Here is a 27,388-nt window from a genome sequence, read left to right on the forward strand (position 1 = left end):
GATTATATTCTTCTTTTTAATCCTAAAACTGAACCTGAACCTGTTATTGTACAGTATATGGTGTACAACATCTGGCTTACCTGCATCCCAATGATGGCGTAGATGAAGAAGAGCATAGCGATGAGCAGACACACGTACGGCAGTGCCTGAAATCAGAAACGCTCCGAGTTCAACCTGTTATTTCTCTTAATTCGTACTAATTCATATCTACACATGCACTCATTACCCCAGGGCTGTCCAATCCTATCTCTAAAGGGCCGGTGTGGGTGCAGGTTTTCATTCCAACCAAACAGAAACCACGCGTGAGTCTATTGAAACTCAAGATCAACTGATTAAACAAACAAATGGAAGCAGGTGAGGTTCCTGCTGGATTGGAAGGAAAACCTGCACCCGCGCCGGCCCTTTGATCGGATAAGATTGGACACCCCTGCATTAACCTGTTTAAAATAAGATTTCATATCCAGAAAACAAACAGCACAGTTTAGAATTGTGTCTCAATTTTAACGTTACGGGACTTACCTTAAAGGACTGGACGAAGGTCCAGAGGAGGATTCGGATGGTGTAGCCCTGCCTCAAGAGCTTAATGAGCCTGGCTGCACGAAACAGCTTCAGAAAACTCATATTAAAAGTGTTGACCGACTGCAACAGAAAGAAGAGGGAATCTAATGAAGAACTTCTATACTGCTGGGTGACTTGGTCACTAATCCTCAAACGCAGTAAGCTTCACTATAAGGCATTTTTGATATTGCTACACCTGAAAAAAGATGCACCGTAAATGTGATTAGATCATCGTTCACCGTAAATCCATTATTATTTATAGATAATTCTCTTTAATGCAGATTTCTTCAGTCTAGCTAGGGAATAAAGCACGACTTGCTGTTACAGGAAAATAATCAAGAATCGACAATCGCTTTTCATCCGATTAAAGTTATGTTTGATGTCTGAGAAACAAGTCCACTTACAAACGTGCTATCATTTTCATTATTCTCGATCTTGAAGTTAACGAGACAAAAAAAGAAATGCCGACACCCTTCGAGCCGACACCGGAGACTCCTTACAAGAATGCTCACTGAAAACGTCATGGTCCACCGTATAAGCTGTGTGAACCGTTACTATAGAAACCGTAACGTATTAGAAGTAGCGCGTTACTTCTAATGGCTTGTCACCGTGTCACTCGAAATCAATCAACACCTTCTGACCAATCAGAATCCAGGATTCAACAGCAAGGAATACAGAACGGAGAAACAGCCAGATCAGACAAGGCGAATAAAATGAAATGAAAGAAACTTTAAAAGGTACGCGAACATAACGTTTAAGCTAAAAATGGCTTTCACTGTTACCTGCAAGTCTACAACGATCTCGGTGATGCTGCCGAGGACAGTGATGAAGTCGAAGATGTTCCAAGTGTCTCGGAAATAATTCTGTGATAAAAGACAAATGAATGTACGTTATTGTGTAACGTGACTAAAATAAACAGGACTCTAAGACTATTTTCATACTGCCAGAAGGTCCTCTTTTTTTCACTTTATGCACTTTAATGGCAATTCAATTAGGGAAAAGATGAAAGAAATGCTCCATCAAACTCTAAACGCATCCTTTACTATAAGGCAAGGGCACATGTTTGGTGAAGGAAGTGCTGCTTAAATGATACTCAATTTTATTTTACTGCAATATAATTAGTCTAGGTTCCGTGAAGGAAAATATTTGGTAGTAAAATCCGTAGTGCCTCCAGCAATGTGTAATAATGTTCTGTATTTTTATTATTATTATTATTATTATGATTATTATTTTACATTTTTGTTTACACTGTAGTAGTTCCCTGGCTACAAAACTTACAAAATATCCCCTTTCGATTATTATCAGGTTATCAGGACCTAAACCCCATCTCTGATCGACTCACCATGAAGCCAAAGGCCATGATTTTGAGGATGCACTCCATGGAGAAGAGCACAGTGAAGGCTGTGTTCAGGTGCTTCAGTACCATGTCATAAGCAGCCGGAGCCGAGTGATACTGCAGCAACACACATCAAATACAGTTACAGAGTCACTACAGAGTATTATCTACTGCCAAATTAGACAGAAATCAGCTGTGTTGCTATAAATAGGTCACTCTTACTGATATACCGTCCCCAAATAACACCAAAGGGGTAATAACTATTGTTCTGTTGCCTCTTTGAATATAGAGTAAGGAGTTGATGTCAAATTTGTGTATAAGGCTGCTATAGATGTTCATATCAGTCTTATTATTGTTGCACATAGAAGTACAGTAAAATTCTTCTTCTTCTATTTATTATTATTATTATGTTATATCTTAGCTTGTTAGGAAGCAGAGCGGGTGAAGGCCATAACAGTGACAGTTCGGTTGTACTAGGGCTTGAACTCATGACCTTCAGGTAGGCCGTAGCCTTAACCACTTAGTCACCACTACCTACATTACCATTCATACAAAATGTATTATTATGCATCCATCCATCCATCCCGATTGTCCTACACAGGGTCGTGGGGTGCCTGGATCCTATCCCAGTGAACTTGGGGGAAAAAGTGCCAACCCAATGACCAAATCACACACCCATTCACACGCTAGGGACAATTTGGAAATCAGCCTACAGCGCATACCTTTGGTCTGGGGAGGAAACCGGAGTACCCAGAGGAAACCTCCGAAGCACGGGGAGAACATGCAAACTTTGTGCACACAGGGCGGAGGAGGGATTCAACCCCCCAACCCCGGGGTGCAAGGCAAACATGCTAACCACTAAGCCACCATTCCCCCCAATTATTATAAAAGTGAGATGTTTTATCAGTTGTGGGGTTGTTTTTTTTTTTTGTCTGCCCTTTCTTTCAGGCTTCACGGCAACTTCCTAAAATATCTGTATTAAAAAAATTCTCATCCAGGAATTAGGGAACATTGGGAAAGCAACACAAGACATTTTACAGACCTGAACTGAGCTGAGAACGCACATACTCGTATACTCTTGGTGTGACCTGCACACAGGTCATTTTAATTCGGAAATGAACCTAAGCACCAGCGCAACATGAGTCTGAATTCGCAAAACTTTCCCCTGTGTGGTTATGCATGTGAGTTGTGAATTTAATTCTCCACAGCTGTGCCCGTTTCTGGCACAAATACAGTTAAAATATCGATGGCTATAGAAACAGCACATTGAAAAAGAGAGATCTCGAACGCTGTATGAGTTTTTATCCCGTACGAGGCCGGTTTTAAGATACGCCGATTAGCAATCAGCTTAATCTCCAACTAAAGACCACCCAATACTGTGGCTTTCACAGGACGATGCTGCAGAATAGAAATGAAGTTACCTTCATCATGAGGACCACAGTGTTGAGCGCGATCATGACCAGGACTGTGTACTCAAACGAAGGAGAGACGACAAAGTGCCACAGTCGGTACTGGAGCGTCTGCCGGTTTTGGGGCATGTAACGAGTAAAAGGCTTTGCACTGATAGCAAAGTCTATGCAGGCTCTCTGAAACATTCAGCCAACAAACACAACTGTTTTAGTACAACATGTCTTTGCTACATATATTCATCTGACATGTGTTTTTTTTATTCAAAGTGATTTCAATTACAACAAAATACAATTTAAATGACAAAATGGAATTGTATGAGAGTTGTGGTTCTTGCCCAAGGGCCCAAATATATCATATTTTTATTCAACTTAAGGAGGAACACTAGAGGTAGAAATAACAATTTTGGTCAGTCTTCTCTTACACTGTAGTACTAATAAAAAAAATTAAAAAAAAAAAAAACAACAAAAAATGATTCAGTATCTTTGTCTGCTCATGTGTCTTCATGTCCAATCGCGTTATCTGAAACTTAGCAACTCAGACTAGGCTGTACGCTCCGCCCACTTAGCACAATCATGCCATGTATCAGCATTTAAAGCTATGAAAAGGTTTACCTGTTTAATCTAACTCCCATCTACACACTGTTAATTTACCTTCATACGTTCTGAACGAGTCTCTTTAAGAACAATTAGAGTGCGTTAGGATTAGGATTCGAGTCAAACACCGCAGGAGTGTCTGATCTACGCCGTGTCTCTCTGGCTCTCTGGATTCAAATGAACGCTCACCTCGTTTTTCTCCAGGCTACACTCCTCCATCAGTTTGTCCCCTTGCTCCTGGAACGTGATGATGATCAGGGCGACGAAGATGTTGACGAAGAAGAACGGGAAGACGACGAAGTACACGACGTAGAAGATGGACATCTCCATGCGGTTGCCTCGGCTCGGGCCATGATCTTCCTCGGTCACGTCTACTGAGTGCTGGAGAACCCTGAAACAGCACACAAACATCCTCATAAACAGTGACTGAAATGAGCACCGACGTTCCCAGTGCATGCTCACTAACACACGCATAATTACATAATTATGACCTTTTTAATATAAACAGCAATTTAGGAATAAAAATGTTCATGTTTAGTAGAAAAACAAAAGCAAGAAAATGATTTGGAATCGCCCTGAACAGAACATACGGTGTTAATTAGTCGAAAAGAAACTGGAGCAAATTTATGCTAATTAACCAGGAGAAAATGCACTTCACATCTCTGCTGGCGAAGAAAACCTCCTAACAAAAAGGGCTATATTCAGATTTGTGCTAAACACGCGCAGTGAGGATTTAACACCAAAATGAGGCAAATTGGTGCTCAGTCCGCAGACATACAGTAACTCTATTTATACATACAGCGCTATTCCAAAGGTGCTGCAGAGTCACATAAGTGCGGTGGAGTTTGAGTAGAAAGCAGCATGTCTCAGTTACATGTGATAACATGTCATGCTGAAATGTACGTCTTGGGCTGAAAATACACTCAAATGCCATTTATGGCCAATATTTCATACTAGAGATGCACCGATACTAAATTTCTCCGCCGATGCCGATAACCGATTATTCAGAGCGATATCGGCCGATAACCGATTATTCAGAGCGATATCGGCCGATACCGATAACCGATTATTCAGAGCGATATCGGCCGATACCGATAACCGATTATTCAGAGCGATATCGGCCGATACCGATAACCGATTATTCAGAGCGATATCGGCCGATACCGATAACCGATTATTCAGAGCGATATCGGCCGATAACCGATTATTCAGAGTGATATTGGCCGATACGATAACCAATTATTCAGAGCGATATCGGCCGATACCGATTATTCAAAGTGATATCGGCTGATACCGATAGCCGATTATTCAGAGTGATATCGGCCGATAACCGATTATTCAGAGCGATATCGGCTGATACCGATAACCGATTATTCAGAGCGATATCGGCCGATACCGATAACCGATTATTCAGAGCGATATCGGCCGATACCGATAACCGATTATTCAGAGCGATATCGGCCGATACCGATTATTCAGAGTGATATCGGCCGATATCGATAACCGATTATTCAGAGCGATATCGGCCGATAACCGATTATTCAGAGTGATATCGGCCGATACGATAACCAATTATTCAGAGCGATATCGGCCGATACCGATTATTCAGAGTGATATCGGCCGATATCGATAACCGATTATTCAGAGCGATATCGGCCGATAACCGATTATTCAGAGTGATATTGGCCGATACGATAACCAATTATTCAGAGCGATATCGGCCGATACCGATTATTCAGAGTGATATCGGCCGATATCGATAACCGATTATTCAGAGCGATATCGGCCGATAACCGATTATTCAGAGTGATATTGGCCGATACGATAACCAATTATTCAGAGCGATATCGGCCGATACCGATTATTCAAAGTGATATCGGCTGATACCGATAGCCGATTATTCAGAGTGATATCGGCCTATGCCGATAACTGATTATTCAGAGTGATATCGGCCAATGCCGATAACCGATTATTCAGAGCGATATCGGCCGATACAGATTATTCAGAGTGATATCTGAACCGATTAATAATTTGATTAATAATCTGAACCGATTATTCAGAGTGATATCGGCCAATGCCGATTATTCAGAGTGATATCGGCCAATGCCGATTATTCAGAGTGATATCGGCCAATGCCGATTATTCAGAGTGATATCGGCCAATGCCGATTATTCAGAGTGATATCGGCCAATGCCGATTATTCAGAGTGATATCGGCCGATGCCGATAGCCGATTATTCAGAGTGATATCGGCCAATGCCGATTATTCAGAGTGATATCGGCCAATGCCGATTATTCAGAGTGATATCGGCCAATGCCGATTATTCAGAGTGATATCGGCCAATGCCGATTATTCAGAGTGATATCGGCCAATGCCGATTATTCAGAGTGATATCGGCCAATGCCGATTATTCAGAGTGATATCGGCCGATGCCGATTATTCAGAGTGATATCGGCCGATAACCGATTATTCAGAGTGATATCGGCCGATACCGATTATTCAGAGTGATATCAGCCGATACCGATAACCGATACTGATAGTTCTGCCTTTTCTGCCTTCTTTTAAATGAATAATAATTAATTCCACAATTCTGAAAGAAATGCAAATTAAAACTTTATTCTCTCCATTTCAGCAGGTTGTTTGACAGTAACTCATAAACAGAAAACACATCACTCTAATTAACATTTACACATGAACTAAATTCTGAAGATTAAAGTAAAATGATTAACTTATTGAATGTTATTCATTCATATTAACATTGACTGAATTCTAAAAAAAAACCTCCGGTTAGTCTCACACTCACTCTCCACAAACAAAAACATTTCTACTCCATCACAGACATCAAACTGGTCATACATAATATAAACTTTTTTATATATTAACATTCACTGGATATGAAATATACTACTCTACAAATGTATTTTTCTGTGCACTATATATACTTTTTCGTCAACTCGTCTTCATTTAAATCTTTCAGTGGTGTAGTGGCGCTTTAATTCAGCGATAGCAGCTCGGCAAAAATAAATAAAATAAAATAAATAAATAATTAGACTCAACTCCGAAACTCCCGCTTCACCGCTGCAGCGTCCGGTGTGAAATTTTATCAGTGCAGAGATTACAGAGATTACAAACCGCACTTTTGTCATCATTCCACACAAGAGACATCTTCTTTACACACGGCACCAGATCCGCGTGTTTTCCACCTCTTTTGACTGACAGGATATAATCCGCCCTGATCATCGGACGTTTTTAAACTATCTTCCGATTACCCATAGCGGGGAAAATAGCCTTTATCGGCCCACACGTCGGTGCATCTCTATTTAATACAGAAATATGATACTATTCATTCATTAATTGTATATTATCCCTTTAGTGTCTTTAGTGTAATGTTTTTTTCATAGCATAGCTTATCTTGAGAGGCCAGTAAATCGACTTGTGTGTAACCCAATTCTGAATACGCATAACTTTCCAACATGTCAATCAATACTGATGTAGTATTTAGACCGACATTAAACCGGGCCCAAAATGAGGTAACACTTCACCTAAATGTAGCAGCATTCATAAGGCTACATAACACCTCCATGACAAATGACATAAATCTACACAAACATTCACAGACTCATTCCAACAAGCGACAAATAATACACAGTATATGCATGTACCAGTCGAGTAAGCTGTTGTCATGGAGTGTCTCGTGTAGTCTTGGAATAAAGTATCTATAAATACTAATGCATGTTTATGCCAATTATCATGAAGACTTATGCAGGAGTTATGACCGCCTAATGAACACTAAGTAAACTGTCATCCACAATATTTTACTGTTTATTTATTTATTTATTAATCGTGAAAGCAGATTATTCATCTTATTCCCTGGATGTGCAAAAAGAAAAAGAAGAAGAAGAAGAAAAAAAAAAAAATCATCAACTCCAAACATCTTGAGGGTTCAGGATGATGAGAGCACAATGGCAGAATGCCCAGAATGTTGCTTTCCTCTGCTCTAAAGCTGATTTTGTACTGTAGAGAGGAGATGAGCGCGAGCTAGAGCCGGTGGGTGGAGTGAGTGTGTACGTACTGCGGCCAGCCTTCTCCTGTGGACACGGTGAAGAGCGTAAGCAGCGCCCACATCACGTTATCATAGTGGAACTCGTGTCTCTTCCACTCCCGCTTCTTCACCTCCTTCCTGTCCCTCCCGTAATCGATGTAGTAGCCTCTGAACACACACACACACACAGGGCCATAATGGCATAACAGTTACACCCCAGTGTATGTATATATATGAAAAAAAAAAAAAAAAATTATATATATATATATATATATATATATATATATATATATATATATGTGTGTGTGTGTGTGTGTGTGTGTGTGTGTGTGTGTGTGTGTAAAAGTGTCATGAACTGATTTACAGTATACCACAGTGCTGTTCTTCGTTCTGATTGGTCAGAAGGGGTTGATTCATTTTCTGTAACAGCAGCTTAAAAGTAGTTCCGGCTGCAACATTTATATCGTTTCTATGGTAACATCCTGAAAGGCTGATGCGCCTCGTAAACAAACCGAAAACGTTTATCGTCGTCGATAGACTCTCATTTTCTGTGAAGAGATGTTTATTTCACATTTTGGGAAGGAGTCTCACGTGGAAGCACTTTGTAACAGTCTGACTTTTCGTTTTCCGAAGCAGGAGATCAGAAAGGCGTTTACGTTTGGTGCTTTCTCGGTGACAGGACGCTCCGCACTTTTATTTTTTTTGTCTGATAACTTCAAAAAAACAAATTCAAATGAGAGGCTGGTGAGGGAACTTCAGTTTACAGCTGTTGTAACGTAAGCGATAACAGGATCGAAAGTGTTTTGCGGCTGCTCCGCTACATTAGAAGTAACTATAAATGCTCACGTATACAGTACTATATATAGACAGTAACTATACGGTACATGGAGAACTAGAGATGAAAAGCATGACTGAAGATGAAGATGAAGAAAACATTTCAGGATGTGCTGTTACTGGAAAATAACCGGCGTACGGGTTGTAACAGTAACTTGGGCCACATTCACACCGCCCCATTTTGTTTTATTCCTTACGCAGTACATTCCTTACTAAGGCTCCCAAAAGCTAGATACAGTTATATGCAAATGAAAAGCTTATTTATATCTCATACAGATGGTAGCAGGCAAAATGTCTATACATTATGGTGACGAGGTCGACGGTTGAGAGAGGGAGAGAGAGAGAGTGTGTGTGTGTGTAGGATGAGCGCATCTGTCACACGGGTCTCTCTTACTTTCTGAGCAGATGGACGAAAAGCGGTAGAGTCTTTTGACCGCGAGACCGATTGTTTCCTGGATTTAAATAGCGTTTGAGGACGTTTTCAGTCTTTGGTATGAATCTCATGTTATAGTTTTCACGATATTTACTTTTTCTTTAAGCATCAAGCAATGTTTTTTGTTGCAGGAGGATGTAAATGAACCCGATAAAGGCATTTTGGCGGACGATTGACTCCGTGCGAGATTTCTTACAACGTTTACATGCTGACGTGTGACGCTATTAGCTTCACATGGAAGTATATCGTAGGACATCCGGCTGGTGGTCACGAGGAAAACCGGTTTTCTTTTCCCCCTTCCAAAAAAACTCAGCGTTTATTTAAAGGAACTGAAAGAACCCAATGTTACCCTTTGGATAATCTGGAGAATCGAATTTAGGGTTAGATTTACATTCTTTATTAATTATGTCAGTGGAAAGTCCTCACTTGTGTGTGTGTGTATGTATGTGTATGTGTGTGTGTGTGTGTGTGTGTGTATGGTACTCACTGGCATTCTCTCTGCGTGCCCATAGAGCCGTCTGTACAGTAGAAGAACTTTCCTTTGAACAGCTGGACTGCGATGACGGCAAAGATGAACATGAAGAGCTTGTAGACGATGAGGATGTTGAAGACGTTCTTCAGGGACGTCACCACACAATCGAACACGGCCTGCGCGCACGCACACACACACACACACACACACAATCCCCACAGAACTCAAGTCAATCATCTGTTTAACTCAGCTAGAAGTCCAAAAATACACAGCAGAGCGAACCTTAAGGGCCAAGGTTCTACAGCTTGGCAATAGAATAAAAAAAAATGATTTTTCTTCTTTCCCTAGACCAGATATTGTATGGGTTGGAACAGGTGGAGACCATTTTAGGTTTCTGTACCAATAGGAACTGCTGGTACTCGAGGACTGGACTAGTGGAACCCGTTTTTTTATATTGCCGACAGGTTATACAGTCGCCATACTGTGTATTCACGCTACATGCAACATTATACACATTATATTATATACATTCCATTATACACATCCACATTATGCAACACGTCACGTTTCCTGGAAACTCCAGAATTATTGGCGCCCTTGTGAAAAAACGAATATACAGTATAATACAAATAACATGCCATAATTGATATTTTGATATATCGCTTAACTCATAGGGATGCAACATAATTTAGCACAATAAAATGTACATTTTCCTTTAAAAAAAAAAAAAGATGACTATTTGTTAGGTTGTGTTGTATAATCGAAGAGCTTAGTTGTTCAGACTTTGCTCTACTGAACGGAAGGATACGAGCGAGACGATCAATCCTCGACTGCATGGCTCGAAGTCGCTTCGGATGCATTGCAGGTTGAATCGTGGAAGTACACAGCTAATACCTGATCTATTTTCTCAAACGGCGCCAATAATTCCGACTGTATATTTCAGGTCGACTAACCTTTTATTCAGCAGCTTTGTCGGTGCAAATATAAGTCGGTTAACCGAGCGGTCAATAAGACAAAGTATAATTCAAGCACTTTTTGTCGATGTCACTGAGAGCTGGAACGATGATGCGGTTGACGTTTTTTAAATGCGCCGTGGAAAACACTCTAATCAAACTAATCCCGGTACCTTCAGCTTCGGGAGCCTCTTGATGGTCTTGAGAGGGCGGAGAACCCTCAGCACCCGCAGAGACTTAATAGTCTTGATGTCTCTGCCTTTGTTGTTTCTGCGATCGAAAAAAACTCACATTAGTTGGACTTCAAATCGACCGGAACGTGAAACTCTGCAGCAAAAAAGTATACTGGATAGGGTTATAACCCAGAGTTCTCATCTTTTGTCTTTTACAGATACGATATTGGACACGTTTTTTTCCAAGACGGGTATGTGTAGTAATTAGGTAATAAACAATTAAGCTATGAAAGTTGCTTTTGCTGACAAAGTCATAAAACCATAAAACTGTAGGAAAGGGTTATGATCCGATACTGATATCCCTGCCACCTGCTCCACTGATGAAAGAGTGTATTTATAGAGTGCCTACTCTATAAATACATTTTAATTCAATTATACTGCTATTCATCATAGCAGTGAGTGAACGCTGCTTAGATTTGTTCTCCATGTGTTCTCCATGTACTTGTTTGTGTACAGCCGTGTGTATTTGTTTTGGTTTTGTTCCTGTCTCTGCCCCGTCACGTCACTGGTTTGTTGGGGAAACGTGTGTGCCTGTTCTGTGTTAAGTCATTGATTCGTTTGTCTGTTTATTCCCCGCTGTCTTAGTGTCCTTGCGAAGTCTCGACAATTCTATTGTGCAGTTCCGAGCCTTATTTTCTGTCCCATGTTTATTTAGGTTTTTAATTATTGAATAACATCATACTTTTTTATATACATTTATAGTTACATTTAATGTTGTGGACTGTACTCAAATCAGGTTACTTCCTGTTATCACGTGCTGTCAGACAGCGCGAGAAGCATGCTCAACAGCTCAACAGCACGCTTCCGGATTGGCAACCTTTGTTTACTTTTGGACACGTGCGTTTTGTTATGGTTAACTGTAGAACCCTAGGTGTAGAGCCCTAACTGAAGAACCCTAGCTGTAGAGCCCTAACTGTAGAACCCTAGCTGTAGAGCCCTAGCTGTAGAAGCCTAACTGTAGAACCCTAACTGTAGAACACTAGCTGTAGAACCCTAACTGTAGAACCCTAACTGTAGAGCCCTAGCTGTACAGCCCTAGCTTTCGAACCCAGCTGTAGAACCCTAGCTGTACAGCCCTAACTTTAGAACCCTAGCTGTAGAGCCCTAACTGTAGAACCCTAGCTGTACAGCCCTAGCTTTCGAACCCAGCTGTAGAACCCTAGCTGTACAGCCCTAGCTTTAGAACCCTATCTGTAGAGCCCTAACTGTAGAACCCTAGCTGTACAGCCTGAGCTTTCGCCATTACTCTACGAGCCGTTCTGTTCTTTGTTTCTCGTTTCATGGTTCTATATCCGGTTCTCGTTCTCGTTTGTGATTCTCCTTTAAGCCCAGTTTTGCCTGTTTGCCGATCACCTGACCCCCTCGCCTGTTTTGTGACAGTTTCTTTGCCCTACGATTGGGATTTGTCTGCCTGCCTCTCTTCATTAAAAGCTTTAACTGCACTTGTATCCGTATCCACCTTGCATTTCAGCAGCGATACACAAATCTGCTCACCGGCATCTCTTTTTTTTCCCTTTCTTGACATTCATGAGATAAAAACGCAGCTTGTCATGTTACTAAAAAACAGCTAAGCACAAACACCTCTGTCCTAAAGACATTTCCATGTCAAAAAATAAATAAAATGACACTTTTCCCAGAATGCCGAAGACTCCTCATGTGTTTGTTCTGTGTTCTTCAGGTGCTACTGTTTATACATTCCAGGTCTCTGCCCCTGTCACGTCATTGGTTTGTTCCCCAAACGTGTGCGCCTGTTCCGTGTTAGGTTCTCGATTAGTATGTTCATTTATTCCCTGTTGTGTCTCTGTATCCTTGCGAAGTCTTGCCAATCGCATCATGCAGTTCAGAGCCTTATTTTCTACTGCACATTTATTCTGATTTTCTGACTCATGCCTACATTATGATTATTGATTTTGGATTAACCTCATTTGAGGCTGCTTAGCTGTGTATTGACCCCCACTATGGTACTGACTATAGTATTCTTGGATTTGTCCAAATAAAGACCCACGCTGAGTATAAACACTTTACAGAAATACAGTTATTAAACTATCATTGGCGTACTACACTACACACTACACACTACACTGCTGTTCAAATTCACTTGGGGACCCAGTTACACTGGCGTTATATTACACTGCGACTCTATTTCTCATTAATATTTATAATTACACAGTGATAAACTCAGACACGAAGAGCTGAAATTGAAACCAATGTTACATTCCTAATTTTTTTATTTTTTTGGGGGGGGTGCCATAAAGACATGGTGCATCATACGCTCGGATCTTGTGCACTAATATAACACCACAATTTACTCTTCAACTTTTCCGAATTAAACGGGTTGAATTTAGTGCATGCTTTACAATTTCGAAAAAACACCGAACCCCATCCAAAGGATTTAACTGACAAAACACTCCACAAAGGCTGCACACATGAACGTTACTGACATAAATAATGCATCTGTTTGAACAATATGAATGAGAAGTGTGTGGCTTTACCCCATAACATTCCTGGCAGCCACAATGACACAGTCCACAGAGAAAACAGAGAGAAAGAGGGATGACAGAGAAAAAAACATTTACAGCAAGAACGAGATTAAAAACAGAGAAACACCGCACTACCACATAAAGCAATTTGGTCATCTTAACACTGATTTATATTCCATAACATCAATAACTACTTTCTCTTGACCTTGGAAAGAGTGGTTGCTAGTTTACTGTAATAATTGAAATTGACGCAAAAGTGAAAGATTGTACATTACAAATATTATGAAAGGCACTTAAACTTGTGAAGCGAAGAGAGAGTTACATGTAGGTTACTAAAATGTGGTTATAAATCGTTTTTCATTGTTAATTCGATTCAACTAACCCTACGTGAAAAGGCAGTTAGCTACAGGGAAATCACTCACGTAAGAGCGAAGGCGATGAGAGCTCCAACCACCACGATGAAGTCCAGGATGTTCCACAAGTCTCGGAAATATGAGCCATCGTGCAGAATGAGGCCCTGGTCAATCATCTAACAAATATAAAAAATATTAAAGCAAATAAATGAAATATCTTCAGTAGGATACTAGGAGGTGACTAGCAAGGAGGACGTGTGCTAAAATTGGATAACAGACGACATACCTTTATGATCATTTCAAATGTAAACACGCCCGTGAAAACGTAATCAAAATAACGGAGAACCTGCAAGAAGAAAAAATTTCAGCAATGAAACCATCCGGACAACGTTTTGCCCCATCCGCCCCCGTTCGTTTGTGTGCTGTTTATGCAATTCGAGTTCCTACAAGACAGGGTTGGGTTCATGTAAAATTTTCAATTTGTTTACCCGGTTGCGCTCCGAGTTGGTGGACACGGGGTCCTCTGCGGCCAGAGCGATGCTGCTAGCCACGATCACAAGAAGAATGGTCATCTCGAAGTAGCGTAGTGTCACTACATAGTGACAAATTCTGCGGATCCTACAGTTTGGATGAAAAACATTCACTCCACGTTTAGTTTTTTTTTTATGTCAATTCGGTTCCAAAATGACGTTTGATACTTTGTAATCAGCTTACGGGTTTCTGCTTTTGAAAATGAACATGCTATCCGGTATCACGGGTTTGGCGACTTTTGTCGGAGCATCTTCATCCGTGTCGTCATCGTCATCATCGTCTCTATCGGTCTTCTCCGAGTGAGAAGCTTCCACATCCTTAAAACTGACTACAATAGATTGTAGATCCGAGTCATGTACAATGAGCTACTCCATCCTCCAGGCATATCAAATGAAGCCTTAGTGTTTATGCTAGGTTTAGTGTTACAGATACAGGAAATAGATATAGAATTGAATAAATATATCAATGTTATTAAATGTGTACTGGTTGAATTATAGATCGGTGGCTATTTCCATGAGCATTCGAACCAAAAAATGAATTCATGTCAATGAATGAACAGCATAATAACGTGATGTAAAGATGATGTAGTCGGTCACTTTACCAGTCATTGGCGTTAACTCTAAAAGCGGCTGCGCAGACATCTCTCGCATAATGCTCGCTTCCGTCATCGACTCCCCCTGATTTAAATAACAGGCATTGTTCTCGTTATCGATGGCTTCCCCTGAGAGGTAATTAAGCTCTGGAGTATTTTCTCCCCGGTGCTGTGGGCAGGACTCGGCCTCTCCATCTTCACCCGGAGCCGTGCAGGTGCACTGGAGACCGGACTCGCCCTCAGCCACCTCAGAAACCTCACACACACTGTCCCTAAAAAAAGACCAATCATGGGTATGAAAAGGACGTTGGAACGCAAATGGATGTGCAAGTGTGTGTGAATTTTTCATACATAACTTAGATTGGTAAATAATTTGAGGTAAAATGCATGACTATGTGTTTAAACAGGGTGTACTGTTTGCTTTCTTGAATTCAAGGCCTGGTCCTGACCCCATCTTAAGTCCTGATCTAGTCCTATTCTCGGTCTCAGATACAGTTCCTACCTCTGTCCCTGCTCTACAAACTGGATCTCTCTGATGCTCGGTTTTGAAGTACCACCTCATCTTCTAGACCAGGGATCATCAACTGGTGAACCATCCATCCATCCATTTTCCATACCGCGGGGGGTCGCGGGGAGCCTGGGGCCTATCCCAGGGAAATCAGGGGACACCCTGGATGAGGTGCCAGCCCATTGCAAGTCACAATAGCACACACATTCACACACCCATTCACACATTATGGACAATTTGGAAATGCCAAACAGCCTACAATGTATGTCTACGGATGGGGGCGGGGGAAACCGGAGTACCTGTAGGAAACTCTCAAAGCATGCTGAGAACAAGCCAACTCCGTTCGTTTAAACAAATTGTAACTGTGGTATCTAGACCTTTATAAGCAAGGTCCAGGGTTTCTGCTGGTTAAAGAGGGGTCTTGGTTTTCTCTCGTTTCCTTGTTGTGTTGACCTTCTCCTTGTTTTCGTAGTTTCACCTAGTGCTTGACCTTTGCTTGTCTCTTTTGCATAATGACTACGGTTTGCATGTGATGACTGTGGACTTTGACAACAATTTTCGACAAAAGCCTACAGTAAATAAAAAGAGTGAAAGTCAAGATGTATCGACATTGACATGATACTAAAATATTGCTCTTGAGCTTGGGTTACCGTCTGTGTGGAGTTTCTAATGGTATCCCTGTGGCGACGTGGGTTTTCTCTGCATTCTCTAGTTTCCTCCTACCTCACAAATACTGTACGTACATACTGGTTGTGGAGTAGTTGCTCTAAATTGTGTAAATATGTGTGGGCATGGTGTCTCATCCAGGGTGTATTCCCACCTCATGTCATGGGTAGATTCAGGATCCATCAAAACCTGACCGGGATAAACTGCTGACTAAAGATCAATGAATATATTGTGCTGAAATCAGAGGCTAGACATTATGCTCAACATTACACCATGTCCAAGGTGACTAAAAGACAGCATTGTACCTTCGCTGTTCCTCGTCGGGTTGATGGGACATAATTGTCTCACTCCCATCCATCAGAAAGCTCTGTCTGGACTGGGAAGCCTCTCCATCATCTCCTCCTTCCTGAAACTGTTCTTCGTCTGTGTTTTTAATCTCTGTCCTGGACTCACGATGCCTGTGTCTCCGGTGTCGGCCACCCTGCACGACGCCTACTGCTGCAGCAGCCCGGAACTTCCGTGCCACCCGGTGCCTCCTGTCCGTATTGGAGCGATGGATGGCGCCTGAGGATCTGTCCTCCAACCCAGAGCCCATTAGAGACACTGGCTCAGATTCAGGTGGCTCAGGGAGTGGGATCGAGATGGACATGGGTGGTTCGGGTAAAGGCATGATGACTGACATTGGTGACTCGGGGAGGTGTGCTGGACTGGCCTCAGCTGAGGGGACAGTGGTGTGCGCCTGGTGGTGGCCACTCATCGGCGTGCCCATAGGGTCCTCCGTGGGGCTGTCAAACAGAACCTCGCGACTCGCCATCTGACGCCGTCTGCGCAGCTGGTTGGCACGTTGCTCCCACACAGACATTTTGATCTTGTTCCGTCTGTCACGTCGGTTGGCAAAGGCATTTGGAGGCTGCTCTTCAGTGGCTTTCGCCCCCGCTGTCTCCTCCTCTGCCTCGGCGGGGTTCGGCCTGCCTCTATGAATGGCTCGTTTTCTGTAGAGATATGGCCTTCGCCTCCGTCTGCTTCCACAAAACACGGACTTAGTCACAAAAATAATTATTTAAACGTGCACAATCACAGTTAGCATTCACAGGGAGTGTGTGTTTGATCAAATCTGAGAAATTAGAAGTTCATAAAATAATGGTTATCGGTTCGGGTTGGAGAAATTGAGAGTTGCTGGAAAACAGAGCATTCGAGGGGAGAAAACAAACAAAACAAAGAAAAACCCTACAAACAATTTACTAGTAAATGAAAAGGACAAAAAGTTCAAAACAGAAACAGTGTGTTAAAGTTGCACGTGTGTGGAGTAAATGAGACAAAAAGATGAAGGTGGAGGATGGAGGTGGAACAGGTAAAAAGGGGAATAGAGAGACAGCGCTACTCACATTTATACGCATTCTTTTGTTGTCCATGTGACCAAATGAATGATTGGTTGGAAATAAGCCATTAGTGTATTTGTACAGCAGACAGACAAAACAATCAGAGTGACAAAGACCAAGTCAGGATCACTAAATGATCACTTGCTGAATTGATTGGCTAGAGAAAATCGTTCAATACCGTTAATGTTAAAAACGTTGACAAGATGACCTACACTTACACCTACAATTTGTGCTAAAAAAAGAAGATACTCACTTCCTGTGAGCAAACCAGCCATACACCATGATATCAGTCTGGTCTGTTGGTGTACCACCTCAGTGCATGACATTATTTTTTGGATGTCTACACAATTTACAGTCGAGCGCAAACATTGGTGAGATCTTGAATTTTGGCTTCTAGATAGGCTCAGATCCTCAAAATACCCAATGATACAGCCAGACTGCACGACTTAATCCAAGCCAGACGCCAAAAATCCATTAGGATCCCTGTTGAAGCAAAGGTGCCTAAATGTCACTGCACTTTCTCTCACACAGAGTGCACACCAGAGCACATTTACTCTACTGTATAGCTTTTTCTCCGACATCCCCTTCCTATTTCCTGCTTTCAAAAGCCCAAACTTCAGTGTCACATTCTCAATGCCAATAGCTCTTGTTCCCAGTTCTTACAAAACTTCAGTTCTCGGATGGATGAACCTAGCAACACTTTCTGCCAAACGCCGTGGGCTGCATAGCTTGAGAAACTTCAAGAAATAAAAATTTAAGTTCCCCTGGAGAAAAGCTTTCATGAGTCGCTAAGGCGGTGGACACATGGCTGTCTAGTCAGGCTTAGAGCCATTTCTTATGCAATAACTTGATATATCTCGCAACAACTGTGCTAAGTTCTCAAGATAATGAAAAAGCTGTTATTAGTGCTTTAGCGTCAGTGACGGTTTGGCCTTTGTCACTCCATAACCATAAACTGACAAGACAATACAATGGTAGCATCATAATATTTTGGCATTAAGTCCTTCAAGCTGTGCTGAATGCACCAGGCAAAGGATTCTACTGGAAGCACTGGCCAATTGTTCTGCGGGGTTTCATCATCCAAGATGCAGGTCAACCTTGTTTTTAAAATTGCACAACAATTTTATCATGAGGACAGTGAGATTTATTTTTCGACATGACATTTGTGGTTAAATTACTAGAATGTTGGACATCGGTTTAAGTCGACCAGACAATGAAGTGATACTGGTCTCTTCACTGAATTTCGAGAGGAACGAAGGAACAAGCATGCGAGAGTGCAAGCAGGCAAGCATGCATCATTCCTGGCTCGGGAAATCAAGCTTTCCAGGTACATAACTTAGAATATAGTTCTTTCTAATCTGCTTCAAAGAGGCTTTTTAAAAAAAAAAGTAATATTTCTCTAACCTTTAAATAACGTTATAACTGCATTAGTTACTATTAACAAACCACAGCTGTATTCCAATTTATACCGCAGCGATCTCGAATTCTTGTTACTGCTTGGTCAGAAGTCGTTGATTAATTCTCCACAACAGCAGCTCTGACAGTAGTTCTGTCCACAAGGGAAATCAGGGGTTTTTATTAATCCACTGAACCCAATAAATTGACGTTACCATGGTAACATATATTTAGTAAGGAGTCTCCGGTGTCAGTGCTCCAGTGTTAGGACAGAGGACGTCTGGTTTTTTGGTAACATGAAAGCTAAGGTGTTTTTTTTTTTTTTTTTTTTTTTTTTTTTGGGGGGGGGGGGGGGGGGGTGTCTCGTTAAGTTCAAAAGAGAGAAAAAAACAGAGACTGTTAAGGAAATAACTGATAAGAAGAATGAACTTGCTTTGCAGACCTTCCACAACAGTGAGTCTGACTATAATTGGATAAAACGCATCGTGTCGTTATTTAATTACTAAAATATATAATTGTTGCTGAAATTACTGAAAAAATTGTTTTTTCACTTTTTTAAAAATTTTTTTATAACAACATGCAATGTCATGCATTTACTCCTTACACGATTGAGTCGACACACGTTAATTTCTGTTGGTTTAAATGTTAAATAAATATGCTTTCATTCTTTTGATGTTCATGTCACCAATGTCTAAAGGTAAGTCCACATAAAATAGCATAAATTACAGTACAGAGCAGTTCCTGTTGTTCATGTTCATAATGAACTTAACTCAGGTCTCTTATTAGGCATTTCTTACTCATAGATAAAATAAACAACGAATACAAGCATTAATTACTTCATTAAGGTTTATTAATGCTGAAATTCACGGTTCAAGAACTGCTCAAAATAACGTTATTAAGAGAACCTTTATGGAACGCTTTATTAACCTACTACCTATTTAGTGTACAAGCCAGACTATATTCTTTAAATTATGACTAAACATCCTTCTTCTTTGAAATAATCCCCAAAGGCAATTTTTATGACTTTATACATACGCCTAATGTCTAGGATGATGTTGAGGGTTGCAAATCACAATTCACAAGCAGCAGTCACAGTGAGGCGGTCGAGTCAATGCATTAAGAAGGACTTACAAACCAGCACGCAGTGAAAGAGTGTTTATGACACTACAAGAAACACTCTGGACACAAGATAACATTTGATTTGCACATTGAATGCAGACTGTTGATAATCTTCCAATGATCATTAACCTTGCTAGTATTAAACTAGCGTAAACTATGCTAGTCAATGCTAAGCAGAAAGCTCCAGCCTCAACTCCAGCTACAGTGTCAGTTGTAGCAATGGTAAATATATTGTAGTCTATCTATAAGCAGCCACATTTAAAGTTTTCACATGATTGGAAAATTCCGGGCCAAAAATGTCCCCAATGCCACCGCATGTAACGTGGCCCCGTCTTTAAAATCTGGTCTGTATCATGACAGAATATCTAGTCTTATTAGGTTAAGTAAAAGTTTAAACAAAGTTTTCTATTTTCCATCTAGGTAACACCTCACAACATCACGATGCTCAGCAAACACACTCCGTTCTGTGTTAGACGTTCATTATTTTGCTCTTTATGATTAGTATATAGCAAGGAACATTCTATAAGACTCACTCCAACAGCGACAGACGGATGGCACATTAATAAATGATGCTAGGCCGTATGTAGTGGGTCGTAACAGTTTGATCACAAGAAAGTTTAGAATAACACAGCTTCCTCTTATCGTGCTACTTCCTGCCAGCTAAGTACAGTTAGTGTACATCAAATTGATGTGATATCTAGTAAATACAGGAGGCAGGGGGCATAAACTTACTGACAGGACTGATAACACTTACTCAGAGAGGCCAAATTCCCGGCCCTTGTACCGCTGATTGAAAAACGCCTCTTCCTCCTCTTCATCCTTTTAACGCATTAAGATAAGTTGTGTTATGTGTCAGGCGAACTATTCTTGCATGTATATCAGGATCTGTAGGATTTTCTCTACCTTTGTAAGCTCCTGTGCGTTGGCGAGATTATCCACAGCGATGGCCAAGAAGACATTCAGCAGTGTGTCTGGTCAAATTGTGGTCAAGGATTGTGGTACGTCATTCACACCGACGAACACTGTAATCTTTATGCACTACTGGGACGAGATATGATTCCTGGATATGAAGTAATGTTGCCGGAAGACGTCTGGTCAATTAGTACGTGATTAGTGAAACGTCAGAGCTGTATGCATGGTTGTTCCGTGTGCTGTACATTTACGTACACCTTACATAAATGCAAACCGATTATTGCGACCTTCCTCAAACAACTTCTAAGTCAAACGCCCGTAACGTGTATGAAGACTGTACCTGTGTTGGGAATTCAGCAGATTAGTCCTTTGCTGTCTATATCTTATTGTTCTGTATTTTAAACTTGGTTTTGTCTCAATGATAGAAAAGAAGAAAATGTGCAAAGCCTCTTTTCCTATACGATAGAACTGAATCTTTACCGACATGCATGGTCAACGTGAGTTATTTCTCAGGTCCTTTTTATAGTAGGTGAAAGGTCAGAACCGTTCCCCATAGAGAAGCACGGTGGTGTGAGCATCAGGCTGGGAGTTACTCTTAGTCTTAGATTTTGGGCTCCTTCTTTGACCTTATATATGATCCATGACTTTTTGACCTTGCCTAGGAAGATCATAGTCATGTCATATTGTTTAGATTGTTTAAATAATGGATTTATTGGATGTTTGAACTTTGGGATATTTTGGTCTTGGTCTTCATGATGCTGTTCTCTGGAAAAAAAAAAAAAAAACCCCGCTGTATGGCCTTCCAGAAGCAAGGGAAAAAGTTCAAAAGGGGTGAATAGTTATGCAAGCCAAGTGGAACCTGAATTATCAGATCTTTTTATTTATAGAAAGTATCATTAACCCATTTTACATCAGAATAAGTGCCTTTCTGTTGTTCTGTAATTGTTGTTTCAGGCACAGTTGAACAAATTGAACCTGATTTCATTTCCAGACATTTCTGAAGGATACAATTACCAATCAGCGTGAGCACAATGAAGTAGATGGAGGACCACATGCCATACTGTACGCCTCCCTGAGAGCGGATCCCGTTATACATCACCTCGTTCCAGTCTTCACCCGTCAGAATCTGCAGGTTAAAGCGAACAAGGCGTCTGATTCAAAAGCGACGAGACGTAAACGGACAGACACGGTTATGAAATAACGAAACCGCCTCGGCTCGTTGCCGTGATTTAGCACTGACCTGAAAGACCGTCATGATAGCAGCTGGAAATGTATCGAAGTTGGCAGGAGTGTAATCTTTAAAGATGAACCTGGAGAACAAACACAAATCCTAATAATAAACAATGGTCTTCGATTAAAAAGACTTCAGAGGTTTACACAGTGGGGAAAACCTGAAGAAAAGCAACTGGATTGACCGGATCGACTCTTGTGAGTTTTACGAGTACAGAATTGTCTTTTCGCGTTACTGAACATGTCCTATGTTAAGAATAAAACAATGAAGAGTGCTTTTATAGGAAAATGATCAATGACTGGGTCGTGTGATGTAGCCAGAGACAAAGCGGAAATACTTTTACAACCCTGGCGTGGATGATTTTCCAAAAACAGCACGTCCTGAAGTGTTTTATTCCTCTTAAACCACAGCAATTTGTCAAACACTGGAATGTCATACATTTTCCTTAATCAGTTTATAGTTACATGTAACTATTTAGTCAATACACATTTATACATTTAATTAAACAATTTGCTAACGAGTAAATTTAGACAACAACAACAAAAAAAACGTTCTACATGATCCATTTAGAGTCACATTTAATCTTGTGGAACATCCATGAGACAGATCGTTCCTCTTCGAACTTATGTTATAGCAGCTATGAACAGCAGCTCCCTGTTTGGCCATCGAGAGTTAATAAGATGAAATAAAAATGCAGCTTGTTTTGTTACCAAGAAACTACAAAGCACAAATTCTACAGTCCTGTACTGACGCCTGAGACCTCCTTAAATGTTAAGCAAAAAGGTGTTACTATAGAAACAGTATACGGTATATTAATACAAACATGTGTGATTCGAATTAAGCTGGAACTACGGTTAGAGCTGGTCTTATAGAACATTAATCAACACCTTCTGACCGATCAGACTTGAGAATTCAATAGCGACGTGCAAGGTGACTTAAATATTGCGATTTTTTTTTTTTTCTTCAAATGTGAAGTTTGAAGTGAAATACAAATACTCCATACTCCATAAACGTAAATATTCAAGTGCACATGCAGTGACAAAGTGCTGGTAGGACATGAAGAACCCTCCATTTGTCCACACATACACAATATTACATAATAAAATGAATTCAAAGAGGCGGCTAAAGTGGATGGCAGTTTTACAACAGAGGTGGTTATGCATTTAACGTATTAAATGCCTTTATAGGCTATATCTTCACACTCAACATCTGGATGTTACCTGCCACCAAACAGCTGCATCCCGAGCAGAGCGAAAACCACAATGAACAGGAAGAGCAGGAAGAGGAGGCTGATGATGGACTTCATGGAGCTCATCAGAGACACGACCAGGTTTCTCAAAGAGGCCCAGTACCTGATCGGTTTAAAGCAGTATAAAGTAAGCACACACTGCTGACGGTTAGAGGCGTATACAGTGGCGCTGGAAAGTTATTTTTAAATACATCTGCGTAAATGTGACCTAAAACGTCATCAGATTTTCACACAAGTCCTAAAAGTAGATCAAGGGAACCCAATTAAACAAATGAGACAAAGATATTATTCTCGGTCATTTAAATGATCCAGTATTACACATCTGTGAGTGGGAAAAGTAAGTGAAGCTTTGTTTGCAGTATCTGGTGTGACTAATTGTGCGGCAATAACTGCAACGAAACGTTTCCAGTAACTGTTGATCGGTCCTGCACATCGGCTTGGAGGAGTTAATCCCGTTCCTCAGTGCAGAACAGATTCAACTCTGGGATGTTGGTGGGTTTCCTCACATGAACTGATTACTTCAGGTCCTTCCACAACATTTCTATCGGATTAACGACTTTACATTAGATTAACGTACCAAAACATGAACTTTATTCTTTTTTAACCATTCTTCGCCAGAACGCCTTGTGTGCTTAGGGTCGTGATCCCACTTTCTTTTGAGATTCAGTTCACAGACAGATGTCCGGACATTTTCCTTTAGAATTCTCTGGTATAATTCACAATTCATTGTTCCATCAATGATGAAGTCGTCCCGGCCCAGATGCAGCGAAACAGTTCCAAACCATGACACTACCACCACCATGTTTCACAGTGTTCATTTTGGAGAGCAGTGGCTTTCTCTATGCAACCCTGCCATGCTCACCATTGTTGTTCAGTGTTCTCCTGATGGTGGACTCATGAACCACCAAGAGTGCAAACTCTTTAGAGGTGCTTTTTTTATTATTATTTATTTATTTTTAAACCTTTTCCAGCCTCAACTCTTTTTATGAAATCTCCTTTGTTCATGCCATGATACACTTCTATAAACATGAGTTGTGAAGATCAGACTCTGATAGATCCCTGTTCTTTAAATAAAACGGGCCGCTCACTCACACCTGATTATCATCCCGTTCGTTGAAATCACCTGACTCTAATTTCACCTTCAAATGAACTGCTAATCCTAGAGGTTCACATACTTTTGCCACGTACATATATGTAATATTAGATCATTTTCCTCAATAAATAAATGACCAAGTATTATATTTTTGTCTCATTTGTTTAATTCGGTTCTCTTCGGACTGGCGTGAAAATCTGACGCTGTTTTAGGTCGTATTTATGCAGATATATAGAAAGCCATCAGGCACCACTGTAATTCACGAAGAAAGATGAGTCATCATGCGTCTCATTCTATCTCTGATACACCTGAGTGCAGAACTCCTCTACAATATTTAAAAATGAAATGAAACAAGATGAGGAAATGATTCATCTCTACCTTGCGATTGTCGCTACTGACTTTCAGCTTTTCACTTTTTTAGAAATGTCCCCCGCATTGCATTGGTCTTCCCTGTTTGTATTTTTCCCCCCTTTTTAATTTTTTATTCATATTTTCTTTCTTTCTTTTTTTTTTCACTTCGTATTCCCATTTTCTTTCCTTCCTATTTATTTCCCTCTCTTAGCAGTGCTTTTAAAGTGCTGTACTAATGTAAGTTAACATATTCCTAACAATGTATACATTGTTGTCTGAAGAAGTGGGTGGTAGTGGCATGTTAAAAAAAAACCCAAAACAGATCTGACTATCCAGCAACAAGACAATAATAGACAACATTAGACACATTTTTAAAGAGTTATAGGAGAATACGAGATTGTATATATGCACAATTTTTTTCACTATTAATATCGTAACATTGAAAAAAAAAAAAAAACACACAACTTCTGTAACACCTAAAAGACGAAACGTTTTATCGATATACATTCGATTTCTTCGCCATGTTGACAACAAGGGCGCACAAACTTTTGAACTGGATGCTTTGCTGACTCTCACAAACCCACCTGGTTATTTTAAAGATTCGTAACAGTCTCAAAGCTCTAAGCACGCTGATCCCGAAGGATGTTCCAGGTCTAAAGAATCCCCAAACCACCTCGAAAATACTGCCAATGATCACCTGGACAAAGATATGAGAAGAACAACATGACATAAATCTCCACTCGTACTCCTAGTCAGGCCTAAGCAGAAGAAAGAAAAAAAAAAAACATCTTGTACAGCGGAGTCACGACGTTCTGTTGACAGGCGCACAATGATTCAGCAGTGGACTCACGAAAAACTTCTAAACAGCACACCTACCCCACAGTCAAAGCAGTTGAAGGAGGAGTGGAAGTAGAGGCGGAAGCCAAGACCGTACATCTTCAGAAACATCTCAGCCAGGAACAGTCCCAGAAACACGAACTCTGCGTAGTCTGCAAAAGGTTTGAAAACATTTTCAGTGCCATGATTATGGTACATGTAGCTGAGTGTACACCTGGGTAATTGCCATGACAACTGCAGCTGCACATCCACCTGCATCCAAATATCACCTGGATGTGGAAAAACAACCCCTCAAAACACTGTAGGGGATTATTGCATCTTCTGATAGACAACCACAAAAACTGTCTTCATCTTTAGTACATCCATCCACCCATCCATCTTCTACCGCTTACTCCTTTTCAGGGTCACGGGGAACCTGTAGCCTATCCCAGGGAGCATCGGGGTACAAGGCAGGGTACACCCTGGACAGGGTGCCAGTCCATCGCAGGGCACATCTTTAGTACAATTCAGTTGAATTATACTTGAATAACGGTTTTAACAGTAGATATTGCCACAAAGCAGTTTTACAGAAATGTGGATGTAGATTTAGATTCAGGGTTCCGTTACCTACACTCAAAGACGGATTAAATACCAAAATTGTGCACAACCTCAGAACTACAGATTTAAGCTCTATTTAAAAATGCTACGAGTTACACATGGTATACGGAGTTTGCCTAGAACATAGATGTTTTTAGCTATGTGGGTTTCTCAACTTACGCTTAGCCTCAATTTTTGTGTTGATATCAACTCGAGCGACGAGCAGTATTAAGTCCGGCATCACTGCCAATCAGTTTCATGTAATACACAACACGGCGTGCTGACATTCATGTTTGGCGCATTGTGAATACACTATGGAATGCCATTTGAGGCTAACACTGTTAATCAACTCATAGAATCATCCATTTAAAGTCTACGAAAAGTATTTTTTTTTCACATGGACGACATCAGAGGTGACAGTATCTTAATCAGAGACGTTACGAAGTAACTTAAAGTGAGCTGTACTCGTAGCAGACGAGTGCTCGTTCAGCTTATCCTTCAAACCGTCGACATGTTTTCTTTACAGGAGAGCTGTCACGATTTCCCTTCGAGCTAGCGCTGCAGTATTGCAGCGTGCTTGGAAAACCGACGTGCAGGCTCGTTGCGCGAGCTCGAAACGTGAGCTTTTCAGTCTTCAGTGACACTGACTTTGTTTACTTTGGACACGTGCTTTTGTTATGGTTATGTTCTGTCTCCAGCCCTGTTTCGTCATTGGTTGTTCACCGTATCTATGTCGTCATTGTTTTCAGCTGTCCTGTGTTTCACCCATGATTACGTTTGTCATTTAAACCCCTCGTGTCTCTTAGCACATCGCGTAGTATTGAGTTATTCTCCTTACCAAGCGGTTTTTCCTTGTTTTCGGTTGGATTCATGTTCCTCGTTTCTCGTTTCGGATTCTAGCCTAGCCCAGTTTGTGCCTTATTGTACATCGCCTGACCTATTGCCTGTTTTGACCCCACTTCAGTATCATGATTTGGATTTGTCTGCCTGTCGCTCGTAAATAAAAGTCTTTTACTGCACTCGCATCCGTCCAAACCTCCATTACGTTATTTACGTGACAAGAGCACATCAAACGAACGATGACAATCGATAACAGTCAGAAAAATAAGCACAATTAACTAGCGTACTTCCCACAAACACACTGCAATTTTATGATCTTGACTTAGTATTTATCTAGTAGTTTAAAAAATCTGTAAAAAATGAAACAAAATAAAATAGAAAATAACAGGACGATATCAAGTGCTATTTTGGC

At 40.9% G+C, this 27,388-nt stretch overlaps 1 protein-coding gene across 1 annotated transcript in view; it reads right to left on the bottom strand.

Moving 5' to 3' along the window:
- The window catches only part of cacna1eb (calcium channel, voltage-dependent, R type, alpha 1E subunit b), a 78,887-nt gene that overhangs the window by 15,471 nt on the left and 36,028 nt on the right, over positions 1-27,388 (bottom strand). The window contains exons 12-33 of the mRNA XM_017471318.3: positions 25,600-25,712; positions 25,308-25,420; positions 23,251-23,382; positions 22,040-22,109; positions 21,808-21,925; positions 20,791-20,858; positions 20,642-20,706; positions 16,300-17,013; positions 14,830-15,092; positions 14,412-14,556; positions 14,186-14,315; positions 13,984-14,043; positions 13,767-13,873; positions 10,805-10,901; positions 9,694-9,854; positions 7,970-8,107; positions 4,087-4,288; positions 3,316-3,480; positions 1,901-2,011; positions 1,341-1,421; positions 520-639; positions 81-146 (exon numbers count right to left, since the gene is read on the bottom strand). Of these exons, the coding sequence (XP_017326807.2) occupies positions 81-146; positions 520-639; positions 1,341-1,421; positions 1,901-2,011; positions 3,316-3,480; positions 4,087-4,288; positions 7,970-8,107; positions 9,694-9,854; positions 10,805-10,901; positions 13,767-13,873; positions 13,984-14,043; positions 14,186-14,315; positions 14,412-14,556; positions 14,830-15,092; positions 16,300-17,013; positions 20,642-20,706; positions 20,791-20,858; positions 21,808-21,925; positions 22,040-22,109; positions 23,251-23,382; positions 25,308-25,420; positions 25,600-25,712 (3,239 nt within the window). The remainder of the gene's footprint in view (positions 1-80; positions 147-519; positions 640-1,340; positions 1,422-1,900; positions 2,012-3,315; positions 3,481-4,086; positions 4,289-7,969; positions 8,108-9,693; positions 9,855-10,804; positions 10,902-13,766; positions 13,874-13,983; positions 14,044-14,185; positions 14,316-14,411; positions 14,557-14,829; positions 15,093-16,299; positions 17,014-20,641; positions 20,707-20,790; positions 20,859-21,807; positions 21,926-22,039; positions 22,110-23,250; positions 23,383-25,307; positions 25,421-25,599; positions 25,713-27,388) is intronic.

The sequence above is a fragment of the Ictalurus punctatus genome, chromosome 7, assembly GCF_001660625.3.
Source record: "Ictalurus punctatus breed USDA103 chromosome 7, Coco_2.0, whole genome shotgun sequence".
Classification (NCBI taxonomy): Eukaryota; Metazoa; Chordata; class Actinopteri; order Siluriformes; family Ictaluridae; genus Ictalurus; species Ictalurus punctatus.